Source organism: Oryctolagus cuniculus (assembly GCF_964237555.1).
Source record: "Oryctolagus cuniculus chromosome 17 unlocalized genomic scaffold, mOryCun1.1 SUPER_17_unloc_1, whole genome shotgun sequence".
NCBI classification, from domain to species: domain Eukaryota; kingdom Metazoa; phylum Chordata; class Mammalia; order Lagomorpha; family Leporidae; genus Oryctolagus; species Oryctolagus cuniculus.
Window position 1 is genome coordinate 2094281 of NW_027208202.1, and position 27160 is coordinate 2121440.

Sequence of the window (27160 nt, forward strand, 5' to 3'; positions counted from 1 at the left end):
TGGAATTAATTTGAATTAGGCAATATCAAATAAGAAATATGGAATTAAATGTTAATTTAGGTGCAAAAATTTCTTAAATATGTGTAATTCTTTCATACTGAATATTGCCCATTGAATTGTAAGACCCCTTGTCTTTAGGGTCTCAAGTATTTTTGAACCAAATTGAGCAAAATATGTGCAACCTTGTCTTGTTTGTTTGTCTTCACTTTCTTCTGTGAAGCCCAAAGTCAGGAGCCTCTCTGCCCAGCCATAATATTTCAAGTGAGTATTCCATGCCTGTCATATTTTTGGAGCTCTATAACCATAAGCACAGTCTAATATAAACACATTTTTATTAATCCCTAAATTATTATTTACAGTAACTCCTCATCCACCATTAACCCCAGACTGCCTTTAACCTAAACTCTGTCTCCAGAGTTGGCCATTTCTTTTTTTTGGATATGTTACAATGTGTGGGGGTTGGCTTCTGATTCTTCTCTTCTGTAAAAAAATATTTTGTAACTACTTCCCAGGAATTATATCCTACAGAAAACAAGAAATAACAAGAAATACTATACATTAATATGCACATCTATGTAAGGACACACGTAATGTATTATATATAACAATGAGATAATATATGTAATATAAATAGCCTACATTGGTTGAAATATTTCATACATATATTAAAGGTATACCTCAGAACTTTAAGGACATTGTTAATGATGCTATATCATAAAGTTGGAAAATAGTTTAATAGCCAATAAATAAATTAATAAATTATAATACATATAGAATAATGTGGTATGCATCCATTTTCAAAATGAGGATAGATCTATATTATACTGATTATTAGACCATTTCAGTATATTTAAAGCCTTTGGTTTGATGACACAACTTAGTAAATTTAGTTAATAATATTTGAGATATCTTTTGATGTGCAAAGAAAAGCCCCATGCTACTCTGGCTTTCTGATCTGTTTCTAAAAAATGACTAATCATGAGATTTTTGGATTTTCCTCCCAATGCATTAATGCTCAAATGATAAACACTCAAATTAGTTGACTATTGTTGAGGGATTGCATACAATGTTACATACTCTCTAAACATTTCTGAATGATGGATAAAACCTATTAAAACATATCAAAGGATCTTTGATCTAAGCATAGCACTGGCAAACCTTTTCATAAATAGTCATAAAGTAAATACTTTATGGTTTATGAACCATAATATCTCTGTTGTTGCCTAAAATATGTATAGACTGTAAGTAAACAGGTGTGATTGTATTCCAACAAAATACAAAGATAGAAAGGAACTGGATTTGGCCCAAAAGGACTGCTAATGCAGTGACTCTTCCTGCTCAGAACACCGTGCATGCGTGTCACTACCCATTTTAGAGACAGCAATGTGTGCCACACCACGTTTCTCAAGAGGGAGCTCAAATAAAGCTTCAAAGCTTTACATATATAATAAGATTACTTTCTACATTTCCTTTTTTAAAACAATTAAAAATTTAATATGATTAAGATCTTTTATCTTTGACTAGGAAAGAATTAGATGATGTGTACCAAGCCTTTGAGATTTTTCAATCTTTGTGTGGTATTAGAAGTCTAAACAAAATGACAACTAGTACACTTAATACATATTTGGGAATTGTCAAGAGGTCCTTTTATTCTCTAACTTTAGGAATGTATCCTTCAGTGCCTTGGTCTGCCTTTTAGTGCTACATATTCATTTCACAGTTTATTTTATTTTATTTATTAATTTTTGACAGGCAGAGTTAGACAGTGAGAGAGAGAGAGACAGAGATAAAGGTCTTCCCTCCATTAGGTCACCACCCAAGTGGCCGCTGCGGCCAGCGCACTGGGCCGATCTGAAGCCAGGAGCCAGGTGCTTCTCCTGGTCTCCCATGTGGGTGCAGGGCCCAAGCACTTGGGCCATCCTCCACTGCCTTCCTGGCCCACACCAGAGAGCTGGACTGGAAGAGGAGCAACCAGGACAGAATCCGGCACCCCAAGCAGGTTTAGAACCCGAGGTACTGGTGCCACAGGTGGAGGATTAGCCTAGTGAGCCACAGTGCCGGCCCATTTCACAGTTTAAAAACTGTGAAGTGTTGCAAATATAATTCATAATTATTATTTAAGGATTAGAAAACACAGATAAAGGATGATTAGATCATGTATGATTGTCACTCAGTACTTTTTTTCCGAATCAGTAACAACAACTTTAATTTGCTCGGGTGTGGGTGGTCAGTCCTCCCTCAGGGTGGGCCGGCAGCTGGCCCTGGATGCAGCACGCCGGTGCCACCCTCACATGGCAGCTGCCAGAATCCGTGCAGCTCCCAGGTAGGAGCTCTCGGGGTGCTGGGCAGGTTTGGTTTCTGACCAAGGGCAGCGAGTTGCGGTGTGTGCAGCCCCTCGGCGCTCTCTGTACCGGTGCTGCCTCCTCCTTGGCCCTGCTGGGCCTCTGCCCCCTGAGTCGGGCAGGAGCTTCCCAGAGCCCTGGGCCTGGGTGAGCTGCGGCCATCCTAGAACAGGTTGTTGGGCTCACAGCCTTCCATCTCCAGCAGCTCTGGCCAGCCCTCATATTTGTGTCTGGGTTGTTCTTCAGGTATTCCTCAAAGGGTCTTTTGCTCTTGAGTTCTCGGCCCCCAGGAACACCCAGCTATCGCAGAAGCCCAGCTGTGTGGCATAGGAGCTGCCGAGGTCAGAGAGGAGCTTCCTGATGTCGTCATTCATCTTGGTCCCTGGGTCATCGTAGGAGGCCACCAGCACCAACGTGCCCATTGGAACTTCTTTAAGGAATCGCACTGGAGTCTTGGTGTCTCCAGTACATGTCGAAGGAGTTGTGTCTCGGCACCAGTCCCATGGTCCCGTTCACCAGGGTAATGTTCAGGCCTCTGCCCACGTTGTTTTTCACTGGACTCAGGATAATGTGGTTTTCAAAGCACATGGAGGGGCCCACGGCATTGGCAGCCCGCTGGAGATCAAAACGCAAAGCTGGCCGGGCAGGGCTTGCTGAGGCCACACTTGGTCTTCGCCACCTGGTTCTCCTTGGTGGCCAAGCCCATCCAGCACGGCAGATGGGATGCCTGCATGTTTGAAGCTGATGTAGCTGCGCACAAAGAACAGCGTGGTGACCAGGACAAAAGTGAACGCCTGGAGGCGTGCAGACCTGAGACTCATCCTGTGCAGGCAAGGAGCAGCTTCGGGTCAGGATGGGTCTTCCTGAGACTGGATCGCGTGGGCTGCCCGCGGCGGGCCCACAGGCGGCCGCGGTGGCATCAAGGGCGCTCTGGGGAGCCCCGTGGCTGCCGCTGCCGCGAAGCAGGAGAATTTCGGCTGCGTCGTGGCCAACCGCTTCCATCTGCCGCTGGACGACGAGTCGGACCCCTTCGACATCCTGCTCAAGGCCGAGCGCCAGTGCCAGCAGCAGCTGCAGCACAAGAGGCGCGACGAGGGGGCTGCGGCGGCCGTGGCTGGAGCCGGTGGCTGTGGGGGCCAGAGCCCAGCCGCGGCCTTGGCCACAGACCTGGCGCGAGGAGGGAGTCCCAGAAGGAGCGCAAGAGCCTCCTGGCCCCGCGCTCAGCAGCCCGACAGCCCCGGCGGCGGCCCGCCAGCCACTTGCCCAGAAACGAACTCCCAGAAGAGGGGAGCAGCAAGGACCGACTGACAGCCAGCGCAGGGGTGACGCTTGATGGAGCAGAGCGGAGACCCTACAGGGAATCCCGCCCCTGTGAGACCGAGAGGCAGGTGGACTGCACAGCTGAGACGTTTACAGATGAAAACCAGTGGACAGCTTTGATCGTGAGAGGCCTCTTCCAGGGCGTGGAGGCCCGAGAGGGGGCATGCGAGGCAGAGGCAGGGGCAGTCCCCGAAACAGAGCCTTTGATGCTGTCGACCAGAGGGAAGACAAGATTTTGAAAGATATGGCGGGAATGATAAAACAGCAGTCAGAACTGAAGACAACATGGGCTATGGAGTGCGCACTTGGGCGTCAGGGAAAGACACCCGTGACATGGAGCCGACCGCAGTGATGGAGGAGTCCCAGGACTCTGGAGCAGGAACCCCCAAGCAAAGTCCCTGAGTCAGAGGTAGAAGAAGAAACTCAAGTTCAAGAGGTGACCTTAGATGAGTGGAAGAATCTTCAAGAACAGACCAGACCAAAGTCCGAGTTGAACACCCGGAAGCCAGAATCAACTGTCCCTTCCAAAGCAGTGGCAATTCACAAGTCAAAATACAGAGATGCTGTGGTAAAGGATGACAAAGAGGACGACTCCCATGTTTTCCAGAAAGCTGCAAATGACATCACGTCCCAGCTGCAGATTAATTTTGGTAACCTCGCTTGTCCCGGGAGTGGAGCCAGAGGCGGCCCAGGGGAGGCAGGAGAAGGATCCGAAGGACAGAGAACTGTGGGCCCAGAGCTGAAGTGGTGACAGGAGATGTGGCTCTCAACCCCCACGACCCCAGGACTTCCATTCCTGGCCTGAGGAGACTCAGCTTGCAGTCTCTGAGGACAATAGATGTCGTTTTTCTGGAGCCTGGATTCCTTGCACTTTGTTTGGTCTGGGTGTGGGAGGCGGCACTGTCCTGGGGAGAGGAGGGCTGGCCATGTTTGCCGAAGGCTCTCCGGGTGGAGTTGAGGTGTGCAGACTGGAGGGACTCGCATGGGAAGCAGCCTGTCAGGCCGGGGGCGAGCTGTGGGGACCCCCAGCTGTGCCCCGCAGTGCAGAGGGCCACGGAGAACTTGACCAACTCATTTCAAGCGGTCACAGCCTAGTTTTCAAAGACCAACAAACTGGAACCCAAGTGTACTCACTGCTGACTTGTGACTGTTACACTCTGCCGGGGCTCCTGAGTTCTGGTTGCCATCTAGACAGCGGTTTGAAAATGCTGTTGTGCAGCCACTGGTCACCACTCTGTGACAGAGAAGTGGAAAAAATGGTGATTTTAATGGTGAGTTAAACTACCTCATGGTGCGTGCGTGTGTGTGTATGTGTGACACACTTAGTGCTTATGCGCACTGTGAGAGTACTGCCTTTCCTCGCTGTCATAAATATTGTTTCCCTTTACTCCTTAACTCATTCCAGTAATTTCCAATCCCAGGATCCCGTCAAAGCTTGTTCTCTCCAAGTTAATACTTATTTTTACAAAATTAGAGGTCATTTATTCAGTGTCATTTTATGTAACCTGTCAGTAGTATTGTTCTGAACAGAAAACCCTCCTCCAAAATAGCTTCCTCATTTGTTTTTCAAAATATCTTTCTGTCGGCCTGTGCTGTGGCTCAATAGGGTAATCCTCCGCCTGTGGTGCCAGCACCCCAGGTTCTAGTCCCAGTCGGGGTGCCGGATTCTGTCCCGGTTGCTCCTCTTCCAGTCCAGCTCTCTGCTGTGGCCCAGGAATGCAGTGAAGGATGGCCCAAGTGCTTGGGCCCTGCACCCGCATGGGAGACCAGGAGAAGCACCTGGCTCCTGGCTTTGGATCGGCCCAGTGAACCAGCCGCAGTGGCCACTGGGGGGTGAACCAATGACCTTTCTCTCTGTCTCTCTCTCACTGTCCACTCTGCCTGTCAAAAACAAAGAAACAAAAAAATCTTTCTGTCTAGGGAGTGATTTTATTTCACTTGTCAAATATTAGTTGGTTGCCAATATGTGAGTTCATGTCTGGGGTTTCTATTCTGTCTCATTGGTCAACATGTGTATTTTTGTTCCAGTACCAGGTTGTTTTAATTATAACAGCCCTCTAGTATGTCTTGAAATCTGGTATTGTGATGCCTCAAGCTTCATTTTTATTTAAGATTGCTGTAAGTATTTGGGGTCTTCTATTTTTCCATATGAATTTTAGGATCTTTTTTTTTCTATAATTGTGAAGAATATCTTTGGTGTCTTGATTGGGATTGCTTTGGATTTATCGATTACTTGGGGTTGTATGGACATTTTGATGATATTAATTTTTCCAATCTATGAACATGGGATAACTTTCTATTTTGTGTCTTTTATTTCTTTCTCTTTTTAAAAATGATTGTAATAATTTATTTGGGAGGTAGATTTACAGTGAGAGGGAGAGACAGAGAAATGTCTTCCATCCACTGGTTCACTCCTCAATTGGCCACAAAGGCTGGAGCTATGCCAATCCAAAGCCAGAAGCCAGGGGCCTCTTCCAGGTCTCCCACATGGGTGCAGGGACCTAAGGACTTGGGCCATCTTCCATTTCTTTCTTTCCCTGCCCATAGCAGACAGCTGAATTGGAAGAGGAGCAGCTGGGACTTGAACCATCATCCATTTGGGATGCCAGTGCCTCAGGCCAGGGCATTAAACTGCTGTGCCACAATGCTGGCTCCTCTAATAGTCTTTTATTAGAGTCTTTCAGTTTGTTTATATAAAGGATCATATCAACTGCAAACAGGGATAATTGTGCTTCTTTTTTTTCCAATTTGTATCATTTTGGTTTGTTTTTCTTACCTAATTTATCTGGCTAAAGCTTCCAGAAGTATACTGAAAATAATGGTGAAAATGGTTGTCATTGGCTCCAGATTTAGTGGAAATCTTCCCAGCTTATCCCCATTCAATATGATGCTGCCTGTGGTTTAGTCATATATTGCTTTGATTGTGTCATGGTATGTTTCTTCTCTATGCAATTTTTAAAGTGTCTTTTCATGAAAAGATGTGGTATTTCATCAAATGTTTCTCTGCATCTATTGAGATAATCATATGGCTTTATCTTTCATTTTGTTGATTTTAAATAACACATTTATTGATTTGTGTATGTTGAACCACCCCTGCATCCCTCAAATCAATTCCACTTTGGATAGATGATCTTGTTGATGTATTGCTGGACTCTATTTGATACTATTTTATTGAGAATTTTTGCATCTTGTCCACTAGGGATATTAGTGTGTAGTTCTTTTTTATTGCATCTTTGTGCTTTTGTAATTAAGGAAATGCTGGTCTCAAAGAACAGGTTTGGATTGATTCTATCCTTTTTAATTGTTTTGAATAATATAAGAATGGGGATCAGTTCTTCCTTTAAAGTTTGGTAGAATTCAGTCTCTTCAGGGCTGGCACTGTGGCATAGAAGGTTAAGCTTCTACTTGCAGTTTCTGCATCCCATATAGGTGCTGGTTCAAGCCCCAGCTGTGCCACTTCCAATCCACCTTTGTGCTAATTCCCCTTGGGCCCTTACACCCATGTGAAAGACTCAGGAGAACCTCAGCAATGCTGGCTTTGGTTTGTCCCAGCCCCGGCCATTGCAGAGAAACCATTTGGGGAGAGAACCAGTAGATTGATTCTCTCTCTCTTTTCTCTCTCTCTCTCTGTCTCTCTCTTCCCCCTAATTTCCCTTTTTCTCTCTGTATCTCTGCCTTTTAAATAAATAAATAATATTTTAAAACTGAATCCAGTCTCTTCTACAATAGTATTTGGAAAGTTGGATTTCACATGCTGAAGTTTGAAACCAGTTTGCTCCAACTCACAATGGATCAAGCATCTAAACCTAATACCCAAAACCATCACAATTACTAGAGAAGAACATAGAGGAAAGTCTACAATCTATTGGCCTAGGCAAAGAATTCTTGGGTAAGATCCCAGAAACATGGGTAATAAAACAAACACAAATAGACAAATGTGATTACATCAAGCAAAAAGTTGCTGTGCAAAAAATGAAATAATTAACAAAGTGAAGAGGTAATCAACAAAATGGGAAAAATATTTTCAAAATATACATCCAATAAAGGATTAACATCCAGAATATATAATAAGCTCAAGAAATTTAATAACAAAACACACTCCAGTCAAAAAATGGACAAATGGCATGAACAAGAATTTTTCTAAGGATGAAATAAAAATGGCCAACAGATGACAAAAAATTCAGAATCACTAGTCATCAGGAAAATGCAAATAAAAATGACAATGAGGTGTCACCTCTTCCCAGTAGAATGGCTATCATCCAAAAATCGAAAATGACAAATATTGGCCTTAATCATAAATATTCTGAAATAAACATAAAACTGTCACTCATTTATCTAGTTTTCTATTGCCTTTCTAGTGTATTCATCATAGTCCGTTTTTTCTCATTCCCCTCTTTTTAAACATAGAATTGTTCTAGAGGGCAATCTTTGATATTCTTTCTAATGATTTTTACTACCTTGTATGTACTAATGATTTCCAAATTTGTATCTCTAGCCCAGGAACCCTCCTTCATTTCAGATTAGTATATCATACTGCCTACTTGAGATCTCTCTTTGGATACCAGTTGTGTAATTAAATCTTAACAAGTCCAAAATGTTACTAATGTTATTCTTTCTCATACCTGTCCCTTATATAGTCTTCCTACTTAAAACCCTTAAAAGTAAAAATCTACTTTTAAAAAAAGTACTTTTTAAAATTAGTTTTAAAAGTAAAATCTACTGTACATGTTACAACCTGTCTTCTGGCCAGAATCCCTGGATTCGAATTGAGAATCTGCTAAGGGTGGGCTGTCTGAGTTTAGGCAAATCACTTGGCCTTCTTGTACTTAGTTACTTCCTTTACAAGATGCCTAATTTTACCCAACTCACAGAACTGTGAGGATTGACAATGGTTTAACACAGGAGCAATGCTTAATACAACAGTTTGTAATTGTGTATTATGTACTGAAAAATCTATTATCATCAATACTAAGGGTTTCTCTCCCAGTGACACCTTCCTATATAGATTTTAGTGACACAGAATCTTGAAAATAGCAATGACAATCAAACCTGGCTTATTTATTCCTACATATAATAAAAGTAATACTGTCTTTTCTCTTTTGCTTTGTTAGAAAGTTTGACATAAAGTTATCTATTATTAGTAGTGTTATTTTCCTTGTTCCTACATGTTGCTCTTATAGTTAACCCCACTTGGAGAGTGTTACTGTACATTAAATCACTTAGTGGAGTACTTAAGAGGTAGTGCTTTATCTTAAATTGATGCTAAGTACATCTTTTAAATTGTTTCACCCACAAAAAATGAAGTATTTCTTAAGTGCATATGAATTACAATATATGGAATTCCTGGACCTGCTGTTCCAGCTGGAGCTGAGCCACACCAGCAAGGCCAACACCCTCTTTTGTAGCAACTCTCTGGCCTCCAACTCCATGGAGTCAGGTGGGGGCTGAGACAGGACGCGGGCACAGGGGACCCTGCGGGAGTGGAGTGACCCTCTGGACCATGACCTGGAGGCTCAGCTCCTCTCCCGGCACCTGTGGGGCATGGAGCCTGCGCCACGGGAGAAGTGTCGGGAGCTGTCTGCAATATCAAATAAGAAACATGGAATTAAATGTTAATTTTGGTGTAAAAATTTCCTAAATGATAGTTCTTTCATACTAAACATTGTCCATTGAACAGTAAGGGCCCCTTTGTTTATGGTCTTAAATATTTTTGAACCAAAATGAGCAGAGTATGTGAAACTTTGTCATATTTGTTTGTCTTTAGTTTCTTCTGTGAATCCCAAAGTCAGGAGTCTCTCTGCCCAGCCATAATGTTTCAAGTGAGTATTCCATGCTTTGTCATATTTTTGGAGTTCAGTGATCATAAGTACAGTCTAATATGAATGCATGTTCATTAATCACCAAATTCTTCATATTATTTACAATAACTCCTCATCCACCAGTATCCCCAGACAGGCATTAATCTAAACTCTATCTCCAGAGATCCACCATTCTTTTGGATATGCTACAATGTGTGGAGTTTGCTTCTGATTTCCTCTTTAAAATATTTTGACATTCATTATTTTTGTGGTCTTTCATTTCTTAATTGATTTGTATTGCCAAATAGTATGCCATTATAAAAGATATACTGCACACTGGCTTTCTTACACATTAGTGTTTGGGTTGCTTTCATATTTGGCTTTCATGAATATTGCTGCAGTGAGCCTTTATTGGTGTGTGGATTTTGTATCTTTTAGTGGCATACCTGGGTGATAAACTACTGAGGCAATAAACAGTCCCATGTAGAACAAGCTGAGAAACTGCCGAATTGCTGTCCATAGTGGCTGCACTGGAAGTTTATGAGGGTTCCATGCTCTTCATGTTCCTGGCAACATTTGTCTTTGGCTGAATCAGTCATTTTACTGTATAGGAATTGATATATTTCCCAAGATTTGATTGCATTTCCAATGACTAATTATAATCACATTTTTTGCTGTATTAAAATTAAAATGTCTTACTGAAATCACTGCTTTGTTTTAAAAATTGTGTGTTCTTATATTTTTCTTTTCTAGTATAAAATGCAATTTTTTAAATTTCTTAGTAATATTTTCACTTTGACGCTACATTGAATGCTAATGCTAATTATATTTTCATGATGTTCATTGCTACTCTACAGAAATATGATTGATGCTTATGTATTTATTTTATATTCTGAACATCACTGAGTTTTACTTAGGGATTTTAGTGAATACCTCAGAATGTCTTTTGCTTGCAAATATGTCTTAGATGTTACAAGTCACGTTTGCTCTTTTGTATGCAATCTGGAGTTTTTTTCTTTTGTGTGTGTGATTTCTTTAGCACAATGTTCCATTACACTGTTGAATAGAAATGTTAAAATATCTATACCTTGGCCAGTGCGGCGGCTCAATAGGCTAATCCTCTGCCTTGCGGCACCAGCACACCAGGTTCTAGTCCCGGTCGGGGCACTGGATTCTGTCCTGGTTGCCCCTCTTCCAGGCCAGCTCTCTGCTATGGCCAGGGAGTGCAGTGGAGGATGGCCCAAGTGCTTGGGCCCTGAACCCCATGGGAGACCAGGATAAGCACCTGACTCCTGCCTTTGGATCAGCGTGGTGCACCAGCCACAGCGCGCTGGCCGTGGCGGCCATTGGAGGGTGAACCAACAGCAAAGGAAGAGCTTTCTCTCTGTCTCTCTCTCTCACTGTCCACTCTGCCTGTCAAAAAAAATCTATGCCTTATTCATATTGTATAGGAATTTAGTATAGATTTTCCATAGGTTCTTGAATGTTTTCCATTTTACATTCCCACAAACAATTTTATATATATTTCCTTTCCTCCACATCTGCTTCAGTACTTGTTAATTTTTTTATTCTTCTGTAATAGCCACTTTTACATATGTGAAGTCATAACTGTTATGGTCTTGATTAGCAATGCTGAGACCCCATGAAGTAAAACAGCGGATGGGAGTGTTAGTATATGATCTTGCTAAAGTAAATAGAATTAAAGTTATTTTAAAATATTTTTAAATATTTCTTTCATTATTTGAAAGGCAGTTACACAGAGAGGACAGAGAGACAGATCTTCCATCCACTGGTTCACTCCCCAAGTAGCTCAATGGCTGAGGCATGGCCAGGCCAATGCCAGGAGCCAGAAGTCAATCTGGGTCTCTCATGTTGGTTTCAGTGGCTCAAGTACTTGGGCCATCTTCCACTGCTTTCCCATGCCATGAACAGGGAGATTGACTGGAAGTGGAGCAGCCAGAACTGAAACCAGTGCCCATATGGGATTCTGGCTCTTCAGGAAGCTATTGAATTCCCTGTGCCACAATACTTGCCCCTGAAGTTTTCTTAGCTAGTGTATACATATCAGAACCCTTCTGCGATTAATTTAATTTAAACTATGTTTTGAAATTTTGAGATTGAAATATTAATTTCATATATAGATTATTATGCATAAATAGCCCTCTAAAATTTAAAGATTTTATACAATTTAAATATACTTAATATTTACATTATACTTTAAAACATATTGTACATTAATAACACTGAACAATTATATGTGGTGGCTAGAAAAGTAATGATATCTTTATCTTTTGATAATAAAATAAAATATAACAAGAATGTTTTCTGAGGCTTAAAAGTACTGTAAAAATGGACATTTTAGAAATTGAATACACTCATCAATCTTAACCTACTGCTTATTGTAGGCTTAAATGTCTGCATTGATAATTCTAACAGAACTAGATTTAGGAATAAGGTTTTTAATCATTGCTAATGGATAGAAACAAATGAACAGATTACATGAAAGATTTGAGTATAAAAAGTTATATTTAAGTTATATTCAGAATGTATTGGCAATTGTATTAACATATAGTTTATACATCAGAATATTTACTTCATGCAAAATGGTCTCACTATGAAATCCAAGCTCTTAAGGAATCAATCTCAATGCATAAGTCTTTTTATTGATATTGGAAGAAGAAATGGTAAATTTCTGACAGAAGCCTGTATGTATTTTCATTCGCTTTGGTAGAATAATACATCGATATATAATTAATATTTCAGATATAACAAATATGAAATATAAATATAATAAGAATGTAACTTTCAGTTAAATGTGTTAAATAAGTGCATTTCTTTAAACTTATAGGGATTAGTGTTAGGACATTTAAAAAAGCATATTGTGATGGAGCAGAGTGATCAGGAAAGGGATAAAGAGCTGTCAAGATATGTCAACAGTTTTGGAAAATGGGAAAGTGGTTTCCCAGTGATACTAAGAAAAGCAAGGCTAGTCTATGGCCATACCACACTGAACATGCCCGATCTCATCTGATCTCGGAAGAAAAGCAAGGCTAAACCAGATTTCTCAAAATAGTTTAGAATTTGTGATCCCCAAGTTGTGAAGGGTACTATGTACTATGAGTATTTGGATTTGAGGATTATAAGTTCTTGATCCTTTCCATATCCCTATTCAACCAAAAGATTGCTGCACCTTCATCCCAACAGAAGGCCAATGATTTGCTCTTTGGAGAGGTAGACAGAAAAACTTCAGTGAGGACCACAATACTCAGAAACGAAGCACCGTTTTCAAGATTTCTCTCTAGAGAATCTGTTCAGTAGACAATATGACCTGCCCTGACTGACACTTGGGCATCCTCAAACAAAAGATCTCAGGTTCTGCATAATCCCTTACAGTGGACTGCTCTTTTGACAACTTTGCTTAGTATTTATAATTAGGTTTTTTGATCACTTATATCTGGATACAGAATTTCCATCTTTCTGCCTGTTAAAGTGAAATTTTGAACATTCCTGTTATTTACTGCAAATAATCAACTACGTACCTCACTGAAAACTGCTATTGAGATCCAGAGGTATTCTTTTTTATAACTTGTTTCCTAGTATTTGTCAGCATTTTAGAGTTTATGGTTATCCAGCTATAATGAGCTCAGTTTTAGGTAGTATCACATAGATGTCATAGATGTTTAATTTTTTACTTTCTGATTAATCATACTTAATTCATGGAATTAAGCATTATCTGAAATGCTTTGAAAATAGCACCAAATATTTCTTATTCAAGATTATATTTCCTAATAGTGTGTTTGTAAATATTTGTAATACTTTACTTTTCTTTTTTTCCTGTATATCTTCCTCTTTGTTATATTTACAGAAAAGTTAGGATTAGACAATAGTGTCTAACTGAGCCCTAGTGAATTTAAGGGATTGTCTTAAAGTTATCTGCAGAAATAAGACTAGAGTGTATATACACTTATATGGCTTCAGTTTCACCAAAATACTACATTCTGATTAAAACCCACAGTTCTTGTGTTTCATCTCCAACTTAGTGGATTTTTTTAAATCAGTGTATTATTTTTTTACCTAAGGAACCCATGTTCAATATGGTGAAATCACAGAAAAAAATGAAAATCACAGTTTACATCTGTATTTCTCTTAATTTGTGAGAAAAATACATGGGCTTTATTTGTTTCAACCTGGAAAACTCTAGTATTTCAGCAAGATTCACACTGCATTTTCTTACTATTTCTGTAGGTCCTTAATGGAACCAGTACTCCTGCACATTTGAGACTAAATTAATATACTCATATATTTTAAAAGGTTTATTTAATTACCTGACAGGAAGAATGACAAAGAAAGCAGGGCAAGAGACAGAGAAAGAGATCTTTCATCTGCTGTTTCATTCTTCAAATAACCACTGTGGCAAGGGCTGGGCCATTCCAAATCCAGGAGCCAGGTACTCCATCCAGGTCTCCCATGTGAGTGGCAGTGGCCCAAGCATTTGGACCACCCTCTGCCTCTTTTCCATGTGCATCTTCAAGGAGCTCATTCAGAAGCAGAACAGCCAGGACATGAATATGTGGTACTGCAAGCATTGGCTTAATCTGCTCCATGACATTGCTAGCCCTACTAATAAATTTCTAGTAAACAAAAAATTACCTAAATGCATATGGATTGCTTACCAGATGGAATAGGCTTTTTGTTCTCTAGATAATCTTTAGCTGCCTTTATATTGTCATCTATGAATAGTAACAACCATATATACATGCATACATACTCATACAGCTGTGGTTTGTAACAGGTGAAAATATTCTATTATCATCTAGAAGAAAAGATTATGGTATTCTAATTTATATCATTTGGTGGTATAAAGGTAGTTCAGCAATAAATCTCAAATGTTTTTGTTATACCTGAAACATCTAATTCCCACCAATTAAGAACACCAGGAGCTGAGGCTGATGCAAGCGCAAGAGTTTTATTTCAAACTTGAGTTTGAGGCTGGCACCGCGGCTCACTAGGCTAATCCTCCGCCTTGCGGCACCGGCACACTGGGTTCTAGTCCCGGTTGGGGCACTGGATTCTGTCCCGGTTGCCCCTCTTCCAGGCCAGCTCTCTGCTGTGGCCTGAGAGTGCAGTGGAGGATGGCCCAAGTGCTTGGGCCCTGCACCCCATGGGAGACCATGGCTCCTGCCATCGGATCAGCGTGGTGCACCGGCTGTAGCATGCCGACCGTGGCGGCCATTGGAGGGTGAACCAATGGCAGGGGAGGACCTTTCTCTCTGTCTCTCACTGTCAATTCTGCCTGTCAAAACAAACAAACAAACAAACAAACAAAAAAACACTTGAGTTTGGACCAATGTCCGCACCAGATGTAGCTGGTTTGGATCGGTGGCCTCTACAGTAAGGTTGTTAGGGTTTTTATAGGGTTTTTGAAGATACTCTATACATTATATGGGTGCTGGTTCATGTCCCAGCTGCACCTCTTCTGATCCAACTCTCTGCTATAGCAAAGTAATGGAAGAAGGCCCAAGTGCTTGGGCCCCTGCCCCCATATGGTAGACCCAGAAGAAGCTCCTGGCTCCTGGCTTCGTATCAGCCCAGCTCCAGCCATTGTGGCCATTTGGGGAGTGAACCAGCAGATTGAAGACCTTTTTCTCTGTCTCTCCCTCTCTCTGACTGTAACTCTGCCTCTCAAATAAATAAAATATTTAAATATATATAGACATAAATTGTTTTAAAGAGAGTGGCAAGTGATTTTGTTCTGTTTTCAGTGATACTAAATTCATGACTGTCAGTGGCACTAGTATCTTTGAAGACTGACTACTGCAAAAGAAAGTGGAACAAAGTAGGAAAATTCAAGTGAAATGAAGAACATGGTAAGTCTTGAGAGACTAAATAACACTTTTAAATTTTTCATGTTCATATTTGTTAAGCACTTTTAACACGCAAGACACTCGTCAGTCTCTGGTGATAAAATAAACAACACAGATTTGGTGATTGCCTTGAGGGGCTGTGGTGTAATTTTGCAACACGGAGTTGTATTCCCCACCCCCCCTCAAAAAAATTATAGACTACATGAAAAAGAAAGAAAAAGTTCTTGAAGCATCTGTGTGCATGTTAAATATATTGAAACTTGAGAAGTTAAATAAACACATGAGGACATGAGGTAGTTTTCAGTTTAATACTACAGTGGCACCATGACATTGGTAAGTTTGTGTGCTTAAAAATAAAAAGTGAGTGAACTATAAAAACATTTCACATCTACTTTCCTAGATGTAGTGTGTGTGTGTGTGTGTGTGTATGGTCTTTCTTCACTTAATAACTGAAATTCTGCAAAGTGCATCATTTGGTGATTCTGTAGTTGTGTGAACATCATAGATTATGCTTGCACAAATTTTCCTGATACAATCTACTACACACCTGGGCTACCTTATATTGTGTAACCTATTGTTCCCAGACTACAGACTAATACAGCATGTAACTGTCCTGATCACTGTTGACAAGTGTGACACAATGATTAGTATGTTTGTATTTTAAGATAGAAAAATTACAGTGTGAAAACCACAGTTTGAAAGATGAAAAATGCTTCATTTTTCTTTGATAGTTAGCATGAATTGAACTTGCATGATTGGACCCAGCACTCCTCAGCACACAGTGGGAGCCACGTACCCTGCTGCCCACACCTCAGGGACCCCTCAGGGCTGGGGCTGCGCCACACCTGGCCCCATGAGCACAGACCCAACCTGGTGCCCTTGCTCAGGGCCCTGAGGGCTGCACCTGCTGCGGGCCCCACCCATCCTGGCCAAGGAAGCCATGGCCCCTGCTGAGATGGAGGAGGGGAGCCTGGACAACTTCTTCGCCAAAAGGGACAAGAAGAAGGAGGAAGAGCAGAGCAGCCTGTGGCGAGTGCCGTGGGTGTGGAGGGCAGTCCCGGCAGGAGCAGCAGAGCAGCGGGTGGCGGGGTGGGTGAGGGGGCTGGGCCGGGAGACAGCAGCACCTTGGGCGCCGGGGCTGCCACCAAGGCCGTGACGAAAGATGAAGACGAATGGAAAGAGTTTGAGCAAAAAGAGGTGGATTATAGTGGCCTCCAAGTTCAGGCGATGCAGATAAGTGAAAAGGAAGAAGATGATAATGAGAGAAGATCCAGGTGATAACTGGGAAGAAGATGGAGGTGGCAGTGGTGGTATAGAAAAATATTCAGGCCCATGGAATAAAACCGCTCCAGCACAAGCACGCCGTGCTCCAGTAATTGTTATAGAAACTCCAGAACCAGCGATGACAGTGGTGTGTGTACAGGCCGACTGGAGCCAGGCTAACCACAACCAGGAAGATGCCACAAGGGCCACCAGAGATACACAGTGACACACAGTTCCCGTCCCTGCAGTCCACTGCCAAGCATGTAGAAAGCCAGAAGGATAAAGAGCTAACAAGCAGTTGGAATTTCTCTCTCACTCACTCGCTCTCTCACTGCCTCTGTAAATCTGCCTTTCAAAGAAATAAAGCTTTTAAAAAGAAATTGATGAGATTTTGTTGGGTATTGCTTAGAATCTATAGATCACTTTATTTTTTTTAAAGATTTCTTTATATGAAAGAGTTACACAGAGAGAAGGTGAGGCAGAGAGAGATCTTCCATCTCCTGGTTCACTCCCCAATTGGCAACCAGAGCCAGGAGTTTCTTCCGGGTCTCCTACGTGGGTGGGTGCAGGGGCCCAAAGGTTTGGGCCATTTTCCATTGCTTTCCCAGGCCATAGCAGAGAGCTAGATCGGAAGTGCAGCAGCCAGGACTTAAACCGGCACCCTCATGGGATGCCAGCACTGCAGGTGGTGGCTTTACAGCTATGCCACACCTTTGGCCCCTCTATAAATCACTTTAAAAAGAATTTGAAATTCCTAAATATCAAGGCTCTAAACTGTGAGCATGATAAAATCTTTTAATTTCCTGAAATATCTTTCAGCAATGTCTTAGTTTTTCAGTATACAGATGTTTCCCATATTAAATTTATCCATAAGTACATATAATTCTGATACATCTATTGGTCTCATCATAGGCTTTTATTATACAATTTCCCTTGTTCGTACTGTTAATATGTTGAATTACATTGTGCATTTTCTTAATCCTAAACCAATGTTGGATTCCTGGGATAAGCCCCACTTGGTCATTGCTTCTTACTTTTCTTTATAAAATATTGGAGATTACCACTGTCCCAGAATGTTCTCTTTGGATTATTCTCTTTCATCCTTACCTTTGCTCATCTCAATGCCAACAACTGCTATGACTTTTTACTTTTATGAGCAGGGATTAGTTTTATGTATAGTTTCATGTAAATGGAGTCATATATTACATAGCTTTTTCTGTCTGATTTTCTTATTTTTCAGATTTTTCCATGTTCATTTACAAATACTTTATTGTTACTCCTTAGTATATTCCCAGAACTTAGACTCTTTCCAGTTTTTGGCTGTTATCAACAAAACTGCTATGTGCACTTGTGCTAAGACTTTCTGTATTTTTTTAACTTTCTCTGGAATACATACTAGGGAATATAATTGGTAGATGGATTTTACAGAAGGTTTGGGTTTACATTTTTAGAAGCTACAAGATCCTTTTCCAAAAAGAGTGAACTGCTTTTTTAAAAAAAATTTTTACAGGCAGAGTGGACAGTGAGAGAGAGACAGAGAGAAAGGTCTTCCTTTTGCCATTGGTTCACCCTCCAATGGCCGCTGAGGCCAGCACGTTGCGGCCAGCGCACGGCGCTGATCTGAAGGCAGGAGTCAGGTGCTTATCCTGGTCTCCCATGGGGTGCAGGGCCCAAGGACTTGGGCCATCCTCCACTGCACTCCCTGGCCATAGCAGAGAGCTGGCCTGGAAGAGGGACAACCCCGACAGAATCCGGCGCCCGGACCGGGACTAGAACCTGGTGTGCTGGCGCCCCAGGCGGAGGATTAGCCTAGTGAGCCTCGGCGCTGGTAAGAGTGAACTGTTTTAACCTCTCACCAACATTGTGAGATAATTTGGGCTGTCTCATACCTTTGACAACCTTTTACACTGTTAGTTTACCCATTTTGTTTTGCTTAATGTTCTTGTGTGTTTTTTCATATTTAACAATCTGTAATTCAAATGTAAAATTCAATACAAGCCATTTGTAGGGTTTGGAATCTGTTGTTCCTTAAAAACTGTTAGGGTCTAAAAAAAGCCCACCGCCCGAGGAACGACTCCAAGAGACTTTTTCTCTCATGCAACCAGCAAAGGGTTAAATTTATTGATCCAACATGTTGGGGCCCTCTGACAAGGACAGAGGAGCAGTGAGGAATTACAGCATAGGGTTTATAAAGGCAAAAACCGCAAAATCGGGAGGGGGGAGAGAATACACGGTTGCTAAGCGGTTGCTAAAATCTTACAATCAGCAATTATGATTTTAAGACATAGACAAATCACATCTTCATTATTAGCCCAGGTAACCCAGGTGCAACCTTTCTACTTTTAAGCTTGAGCAATCATGCTAGGGGGCTTTTGTGCGTTGCTAAGGGTGATGTAGTGCACTGCTATTGTCCGACTATCTGAGATCATAGTTTCAGACCAGAGTCTCACGGTGGGGGGGGTACTTTCCCAGAATGCAGTCTCAAGTGCTCCAAAATGGAGTCCCTACTGTCAAGGTGCTACTTCATTCCCCACTTCCTGTTGGCACAATCTCTAATCCTAGAGATTGTCAGTTTTATAATTTTGGAGAGTGGCATACTGTTGCCTAATTACCATAAGTTTAACGTTGCCAATTTGTTCCCTAAAAAAGGTTACAAGTCTATTTAAAATGCAAGGTCCAATGGTAACAATTAGGAGCAGAATGATCAGGGGACCTGCTAGGGAGGAGAGTAGCGTAGTCAGCCAGGGGGATTTGGTAAACCACGACTCAAACCATCCTTGTTGCTGAGTTTTTTCCCACTGTCTTTTTTCAAGGCGTTTTCTGAGCTTGGCCATGCTATCACGTACTACCCCAGTTTTATCTGCATAAAAACAACATTCTTCTTTTAATGCCACACACAAACCTCCCTCCTTCATAAAAATGAGATCCAGACCCCTTCTATTTTGCAACACCACCTCTGAAAGTGAAGTTAGAGATTGCTCCAAAGCTGATATTGAATTTTCTAAATCTTTTATGTCTCGAGTTATGGCTGCTCTTAACTGTGAGAGATGTTGCTCTCCAGTTACCAGGGCTGCAGTTCCTGTTCCTATTCCAGCTGCCGTTGCAACACCTAGGAGGACTGCCAAAGACACAGACAGTGGTTCCCTTTTAACTCGGAGCTGTTTGTTTTCTATTGCATCTTCAAAAGAATTAGCTTCATGATAAAGTATTCTAGGTAATAAGTGTACCATTATACAATAATTTTTACCTTGATTAAACACAGACACAGAAATACAGGGTGTTATGCCAGTGTTGCAGGCCCACCATGCACCTTCCTGCGGAGCCCAATATTCTGAGAGGGAAGAATTTAGCATTACTGTCTGATTACATAGAGCTCCGATAACAGTGGAAGGAGATGTGCTAATACACAGCCCATGCCCTGAGACTGCTGGCAGGGTGAGTTTATGCACCCCCCCCCCCCCAGTCACAAGAGGTAGAATTTACAGGCCTTAGGGATCCATTAAATGCAATTCCCTCATAGTAAGGTGGAGCAGCCAACAAGCACAACCAACATGACTGGACTCCCCCTTGGGTATAATTAAGGGCGGCAAATGCTCCCTCGATCAACTTAAACAATGGGGGAGCGTTTCCTGTATCCAAGGGTTTTGGTCGTAGGGCTGAGGTTATGGGCAGAGGTGAAAGTTCTGGTTGGGGCCCCTGGGAAGGAGGTGCTTTGGTTTTAGGTCTTGGGGCAGTTTCAACTGGTCTAGGTTTAATCTCTGGGTTAGGCCCCACTGCTATTGGGACAGTAGTTCTAGTTAGCCTAATAGTAAACCAGAAACCAAAATCGGTTCCTGAGACATAATATCTGAGTCCCCAAGTCCTTCCTTTTACCCATTCCGTTAGGGTAGTTAACCTTCGCCCTTTACTAGTGAAGGTAATGTTAAGGGGGAGACAATAGGTCGTTGACCGACATGACCCAGGCTTTGGCTTTATTAGACACTCAAAGTGTCCCTCAGGGGTATAATTACGTTGTACTGTAATCCAATCCCAATTAGAGGTGGGCTCCCAGTAAACTTGTCCTGTAGTCTCACAGCCCCATGCTTTACAATATAAAGATTCTAGCCCTCCACATTGCCTTTCCTGTTGTTTAGTTCTTCCATCTTTGGGACACACATAAAAGTCAAGTTGTCGCAACATACACTTTTTGACCGAGTTCCCACATCCGGGTCCCCATTCATCAAAAAGCCGGGGAATCGGGACACTATCAAGATCTATATCCCAGGTATCCATTCCTGCTATCAATCGGCATACATCTGGGTGTAGTGGGGGCCACCACGTTCCGGGCGTATGGACCCCACTAAGAGACCAGACTACTTGCCCCATGGGATTAACAACCTCCCAGGTTAACGACTGGGGTTCATGGGGATTACCGCATATCAGAGGAAGGATCCACAGTCCCATTACCCACACGGCGAATTTTAATTTTGAGGGGGTTGTCAGTCTTTTCCAATTTCCATTCCGTTCCTGGTGGCGATGCAGGCTTGAGATGAGATGCATGAATCCAGCTGGTGATACCATCCACTTTCACAGCCGTTGGTGTTGTAAGGAGCACCACGTAGGGGCCTTTCCAACGTGGCTCCAGATTTTGGGCACGATGTCTTCTCACGTAGACAGAGTCCCCAACCTGGAAGCGATGCGGCACAGTCTCTTCTCCTGGTTGGTAATTAGTAGTCAGTTGTCGCCAGACAAACTTCTGTATGTCCTCCAGGGCTTTTAACCTAACAATCAGAGGGGTACAAGGCAAAGTCTGGGTACTTATAGTAGAATCAAGATGTTTAATAGGGGGAGAGGTACCATACAATATTTCAAAAGGTGTGAGGTTAAACATAGAAGAGGAGGGAGTGTTTCTAGCCCTAAACAGGGCATAAGGTAGGAGCATAGTCCAATCCTTTAAGCCAGTCTCCAAGGCCAATTTAGTCAAAGTTTCCTTAATTGTCCTATTCATTCTCTCTACCTGCCCTGAACTTTGGGGTCGGTAAGCACAATGCAATCTCCATGTAATCCCCAGTATCCTGGCCAACCCCTGACTCACCTGGGCCACGAACGCCGGTCCATTATCAGACCCAATTACCTGTGGCAGTCCAAACCGAGGGAAAATTTCTTCCATTATCTTTTTAGCCACGACTAAAGCGGTTTCATTCCGGGTGGGGTAGGCCTCTACCCATCCCGAGAAGGTGTCAACAAAGACCAGAAGGTATCGATATCCACACCTGGCCGGTTTAATCTCAGTAAAGTCCACTTCCCAAAATTGTCCTGGTCTATCACCTCTTAACCTTTTTCCGTCGGATGTTTGAGCCGGATGGGCATTTACCGCTTGGCATGCTTTGCAGTTCTTGGCAACCTGTTCTGCCAGACGCTTATTGTCAGAAGGGGACAAGGAAAAAGGTTGATCTCGCAACAAACTCTGTAATTTTTGTGTTCCCAGGTGGGTAAACTGGTGGACCTGTTGCAAATAAGAGGTGGCCCGCTGTTCCAGAGAGTCTGTCTCAGGTTCCAATGGGGGGCCGTTACCTACTTCTGCTAGGAGGATATTAGCCCCCGGATCCTGCAGAGCAACCGCTCTGGCCTCCTCATCTGCCTTCTGATTTCCTAGGGCCACCGGGTCAGTTCCCTTTTGATGACTTGGGCAATGAATTATTGCCAGTTTAGAGGGTAGCAGGACGGCAGCCAGAAGGCGGAGGATTTCAGCCTTATGTTTTATTTCCTTTCCTGCTGAAGTTAACAGCCCTCTTTGTTGATATATTGCCCCGTGCACATGAGCCGTGGCGAAAGCATAGCGGCTGTCAGTATAGATATTTGCTTTCTTTCCTTTGGCCAGTTCCAATGCTTTCGTTAGTGCGATTAGCTCAGCCTTTTGGGCTGAAGTCCCTTCTGGTAGGCTGGCTGACCAAATGGTGCCCGTGGCACTAACTACTGCCGCCCCGGCCCGCCGCTTACCGTCTAGCAGAAAGCTGCTCCCATCCGTGAACCATATTACCTCCGGGTTAAGCAGGGGCTGGTCCATCAGGTCTCGGCGGACGCCAGCCTCCTCGGCTAGGATATCTTGACAGGTGTGAAGGATGGGCTCAGCGGCTTCGTCCGGGAGCAGGGTGGCGGGGTTTAGGGCAGTTGGAAGACCGAAAGTAACCCGATCCTTATCCAAGAGAATGCTTTGATAATGTGTAATGCGGGCATTTGAGAGCCACCTATCGGGTGGTTGCCTTATAACACTTTCTAAAGAATGCAGAGCCACAACAGTCAACTTTTGTCCCAGAGTCAATTTGTCCGCATCCTTAGTCAACAGGGCCGCCGCAGCAATGGCTTTTAGGCATCGGGGCCACCCACTCGCCACAGAGTCCAGGCGTTTAGATAAATAAGCGACTGGTCGCTTCCAGGGTCCCAGAGTCTGAGTTAGGACCCCTCTAGCCACCCCCTTTCGTTCTTCAATGTAAAGGGTAAACGGCTTTTCAACATCCGGCAGGGCTAGAGCAGGGGCCGAAAGCAGTGCCCGTTTGATGTCATCAAAGGCCTGCTGTTGTTCAGATCCCCATACAAAGTCCTTGTCCCCTTTGAGCAGAGGGTAGAGTGGGGAGGCTAGTGAAGCAAATCCCGGTATCCATAGCCTGCAAAACCCAGCCGTTCCCAGAAATTCCCGGAGTTGTTTTCGGGTTGTGGGGACAGGGATCTGAGTCACAGTCTTTTTACGCGCTTCCGTTAACCAGCGCTTCCCATCCTTGAGGGCATACCCTAAGAAAATGACTTCTCTGCGGCACAATTGGGCTTTCTTGGCTGAGGCCCTATATCCCAGTCGGGCCAGCTCTTGCAACAATATCTGTGTCCCGTACTTACAGCTTTCCTGTGTTTCCGCAGCCAGGAGCAGATCGTCAACATATTGCAGCAGCGTTATCTCTGGATGGTTACTCTGGAAGTGGCTTAGGTCCTGGTGAAGTGCCTCATCAAATATGGTGGGCGAATTTTTAAAGCCCTGCGGCAGCCGTGTCCAGGTTAATTGCCCTGAAATTCCTTCCTCAGGATCCAGCCACTCAAAGGCAAACAACGGCTGGCTGTCCTTATGCAGTTGTAGACAAAAAAAAGCATCTTTTAAATCCAACACAGAGTACCAGGTGCGGTCAGGGCTGAGTGTGCTCAACAAATTATAGGGGTTAGGCACAGTAGGGTGAATATCTTGAACCCTACTGTTTACCTCCCTTAAGTCCTGTACTGGGCGATAGTCTTGCGTTCCGGGCTTTTTGACTGGTAGCAGAGGTGTATTCCAGGCTGAGTGACAAGGCTTTAGGACACCCAGTGCAAGTAGTTTTTTTATATGAGGTCTGATTCCCTCCCTTGCCTCTTTGCTGATAGGATATTGCCTCACCTGGATTGGGACTGCACTGGTTCTGAGAGTGACTACTACCGGAGGCTGATGCACAGCCAGTCCTAGCCCTGCTGTCTCCGCCCAGGAGTCTGGATGAGCAGTGAGCCAGAACTGGATCTCTGATTCCTGTCCTCCTTTCGGCCTTTCATAGAGACGATATTCATCTTCCACAGACATAGATAACACAGTGGCCACAGGGCCGCTCACTAATGGATTCAAAAACTCCACCCTGGGCCCGACAGGTTCAAAAGTTATCCGAGCTTTTAGTTTGGTTAGCAAGTCTCTTCCCATCAAGGGAGCAGGGCAATTAGGAATTACTAGAAAGGAATGTTGAACTTTCCCCCGTCCCAAGTCCATAGTTCGCTTTGTGGTCCATGCCCGGTACTGGCTGCCATTTGCTCCTTGTACTAAAGATCTCTTGCTGGAGAGGGGACCTAGGGGTTTCTGCAAAACCGAATAAACTGCTCCTGTGTCTACTTCAAAGTTGATGGGAGTCCCCTCCACACTAAAGTTTACCCTGAGCTCGGGGAGGGGATCCGAGCCCCGTCGCCCCTAGTCATCTTTCTCCAGGGTTAAAGTCGTGGTCTGAAGTTGAGTCGACCTTCGCTTGGGATTTTTAGGGCAATCTCTTGCCCAGTGCCCCTTATCCTTGCAATAGGCACATTGGTCTGGGTCTAGGGGTGGACAACGTCGTGGTCCTGTGTTATTTTCCTTCCTGTTCCCTTTCTTACGGGCCCCCGAATTGTCTACTATTGTAGCTAAAATTTTGGTTAAGTCTCGGTTTCGCTTTTTATCCCTTTTTTGCTCTTTTTCTTCCTCGGTTTCTCGCTTATAAAACACTTTATCTGCCTCCTTGACTAAATCCCGTAGGGTCAGATCCTGCAGCCCTTCTAAACGCTGCAGTTTGCGGCGTATGTCTGGAGCAGACTGGCCAATGAAGGCCATAGTTACTGACGCCCGCTGCTCCTCAGACTGAGGGTCAAATGGAGTATATCTTCGGTATGCTTCCATCAATCTTTCTAGAAAAACCGAGGGAGATTCATCAGGTCCCTGCATAATTTCCCTTACCTTGGCTAAGTTAGTGGGCCTCCGTGCTGCTGCACGGAGCCCCGCTACTAGAGACTGGCGATAGGTGGACAGATGCTCCCTACCTGTTTGCGTATTAGGATCCCAGTTAGGTCGGCGCAGGGGAAAGAAATCGTCAATTATATTTTGGAGCTGAGTCGGCCTCCCATCTTGCCCAGGGACATTCTTCCTGGCTTCCAGGAGGATCCGATCCCTTTCTTCAGTGGTAAAAAGGGTGTTTAACAATTGTTGACAATCGTCCCATGTCGGCTGATGAGAGAACATTAACGATTCGACAAGACCTGTAAGACGCGAGGGGTCTTCAGAGAAAGGGGGATTGTTATTTTTCCAGTTATAGAGATCTGAAGATGAAAATGGCCAATACTGTAATGCTGGCATTTCTCCCCCCTGCCCATCATCCACTACAGGCCCGTACAGTCGGAGGGGGAGAGTCACAGCCACTTTTCGGCTCCGAGTCCCCTGGGCAGGTCCTCCCTCCCCGGGGGATGACAATGTCGGGGAGGATGGGGACGAGACAGAGGAGGGAGGGGAAGCAGGAGACGACAGTGAGCTGCCCGGCTCAGCCAGCAAGAGTGGAGAGACAGGGAGATTTAACCGAGCGGGCGGGTAAGGAGGGGGAGAGTCAAAAACAGTCAAATCCTGAGATTCTGGCAGCACTGGTGGTGACGGCGATGGTGCTGCCGGTGGTGACAATATCTTGGCAGGCAGCACGATAGCCGGCGTGGAAGCCTGCGAGGTAGGGACAGGCAGGAGGAAAGGTCTTACCCAATTAGGTGGATTTTCACACAAGTCCTGCCAGACCATTATGTAAGGTTGTTGGTCTGGGTGACCATGACGGCCGGGTTGGAAAACAGCCTCTTTCACTCGGTGAATGAGTGGTAAATGGAATGAGCCCTCTGGTGGCCAATCTACTCTGAGGGCTGGCCATTCAGAGGCACAGAAGGTCTGCCACTTCGTCTTCTTGACTGACAAAGAAAAATTATGTGCCCGGCCGCTTACCTCCGACCAATGATTCAAAGTTAGAGACAAAGGTGTAGACACAGTCTGGCCCATGTTAGCAGACAACACAATGTACACAAACAGACAAACAGCGTAGAGAAGCAGCATACAATGACCACACAAATGCCTACCAAACGGGAGCCATCACGGCGTCCCAAAAATGCTTAACAAATACAAAAGACTAACGAGCTCGATCAAATACCAAAGTTTCGGCAGTACAAACAAAATGTGAGTCTCTGCAGTCTATTTCCCTACTGCAGGCAACCCACCAAACAGGAAACACTGGGCGTCCCCAGTTCTCCCTTTCTCCCGGGGCGTCCCCCGGGATGTGGTCTGTGGCTCCGGAGCACGTCTGCCCGCCACAGTCGGGTGGAGCTCTCGCTCGAGCCCGACAACCACGCTGCCGATTACAAACAAATAACAAACCTTACCAAACAACAAATCAAAGTGTACACGTTCAATCAAAACAATAGGCGCCTTACTCACCCCGAGAGATATCCGTTGGAAGCGTCCACAGGCAGCAGTCAGATCTCGCTGGGGCCTCCAAATGTTAGGGTCTAAAAAAAGCCCACCGCCCGAGGAACGACTCCAAGAGACTTTTTCTCTCATGCAACCAGCAAAGGGTTAAATTTATTGATCCAACATGTTGGGGCCCTCTGACAAGGACAGAGGAGCAGTGAGGAATTACAGCATAGGATTTATAAAGGCAAAAACCGCAAAATCGGGAGGGGGGAGAGAATACACGGTTGCTAAGCGGTTGCTAAAATCTTACAATCAGCAATTATGATTTTAAGACATAGACAAATCACATCTTCATTATTAGCCCAGGTAACCCAGGTGCAACCTTTCTACTTTTAAGCTTGAGCAATCATGCTAGGGGGCTTTTGTGCGTTGCTAAGGGTGATGTAGTGCACTGCTATTGTCCGACTATCTGAGATCATAGTTTCAGACCAGAGTCTCACGGTGGGGGGGGTACTTTCCCAGAATGCAGTCTCAAGTGCTCCAAAATGGAGTCCCTACTGTCAAGGTGCTACTTCAAAACAAGAATGGGGAAATGCAGCAAAATGACCTTTCCACTTTTTAAAAACATCC

At 43.9% G+C, this 27160-nt stretch overlaps 3 protein-coding genes and 2 pseudogenes across 4 annotated transcripts in view; 2 read left to right on the forward strand and 3 right to left on the reverse strand.

The window, feature by feature from the left end:
- The window catches only part of LOC100355262 (L-lactate dehydrogenase A chain), a 591718-nt gene that overhangs the window by 412092 nt on the left and 152466 nt on the right, over positions 1 to 27160 (reverse strand). The gene's annotated exons all lie outside the window — the stretch shown is intronic.
- LOC127490121 (protein FAM3D pseudogene) lies at positions 1300 to 3312 on the reverse strand (annotated as a pseudogene).
- The window catches only part of LOC103346317 (intracellular hyaluronan-binding protein 4), a gene marked incomplete at its 5' end in the record, with an annotated part of 80313 nt that continues 56362 nt past the window's right edge, over positions 3210 to 27160 (forward strand). The window contains 11 exon segments of the mRNA XM_070067645.1: positions 3210 to 3495; positions 3498 to 3558; positions 3560 to 3590; positions 3592 to 3665; positions 3667 to 3758; positions 3761 to 3880; positions 3883 to 4027; positions 4029 to 4348; positions 4351 to 4933; positions 9427 to 9481; positions 15223 to 15327. Coding sequence (XP_069923746.1) covers positions 3210 to 3495; positions 3498 to 3558; positions 3560 to 3590; positions 3592 to 3665; positions 3667 to 3758; positions 3761 to 3880; positions 3883 to 4027; positions 4029 to 4348; positions 4351 to 4757 — 1536 coding nt within the window.
- LOC138847862 (protein CDV3 homolog pseudogene) lies at positions 9447 to 17024 on the forward strand (annotated as a pseudogene).
- LOC138847836 (uncharacterized) lies at positions 18673 to 26599 on the reverse strand. The gene is given in 3 exon segments (XM_070067642.1): positions 18673 to 21347; positions 22567 to 25627; positions 25670 to 26599. Coding segments are annotated over 3 exon segments (3573 nt in total). The 5' UTR covers positions 26177 to 26599; the 3' UTR covers positions 18673 to 21342.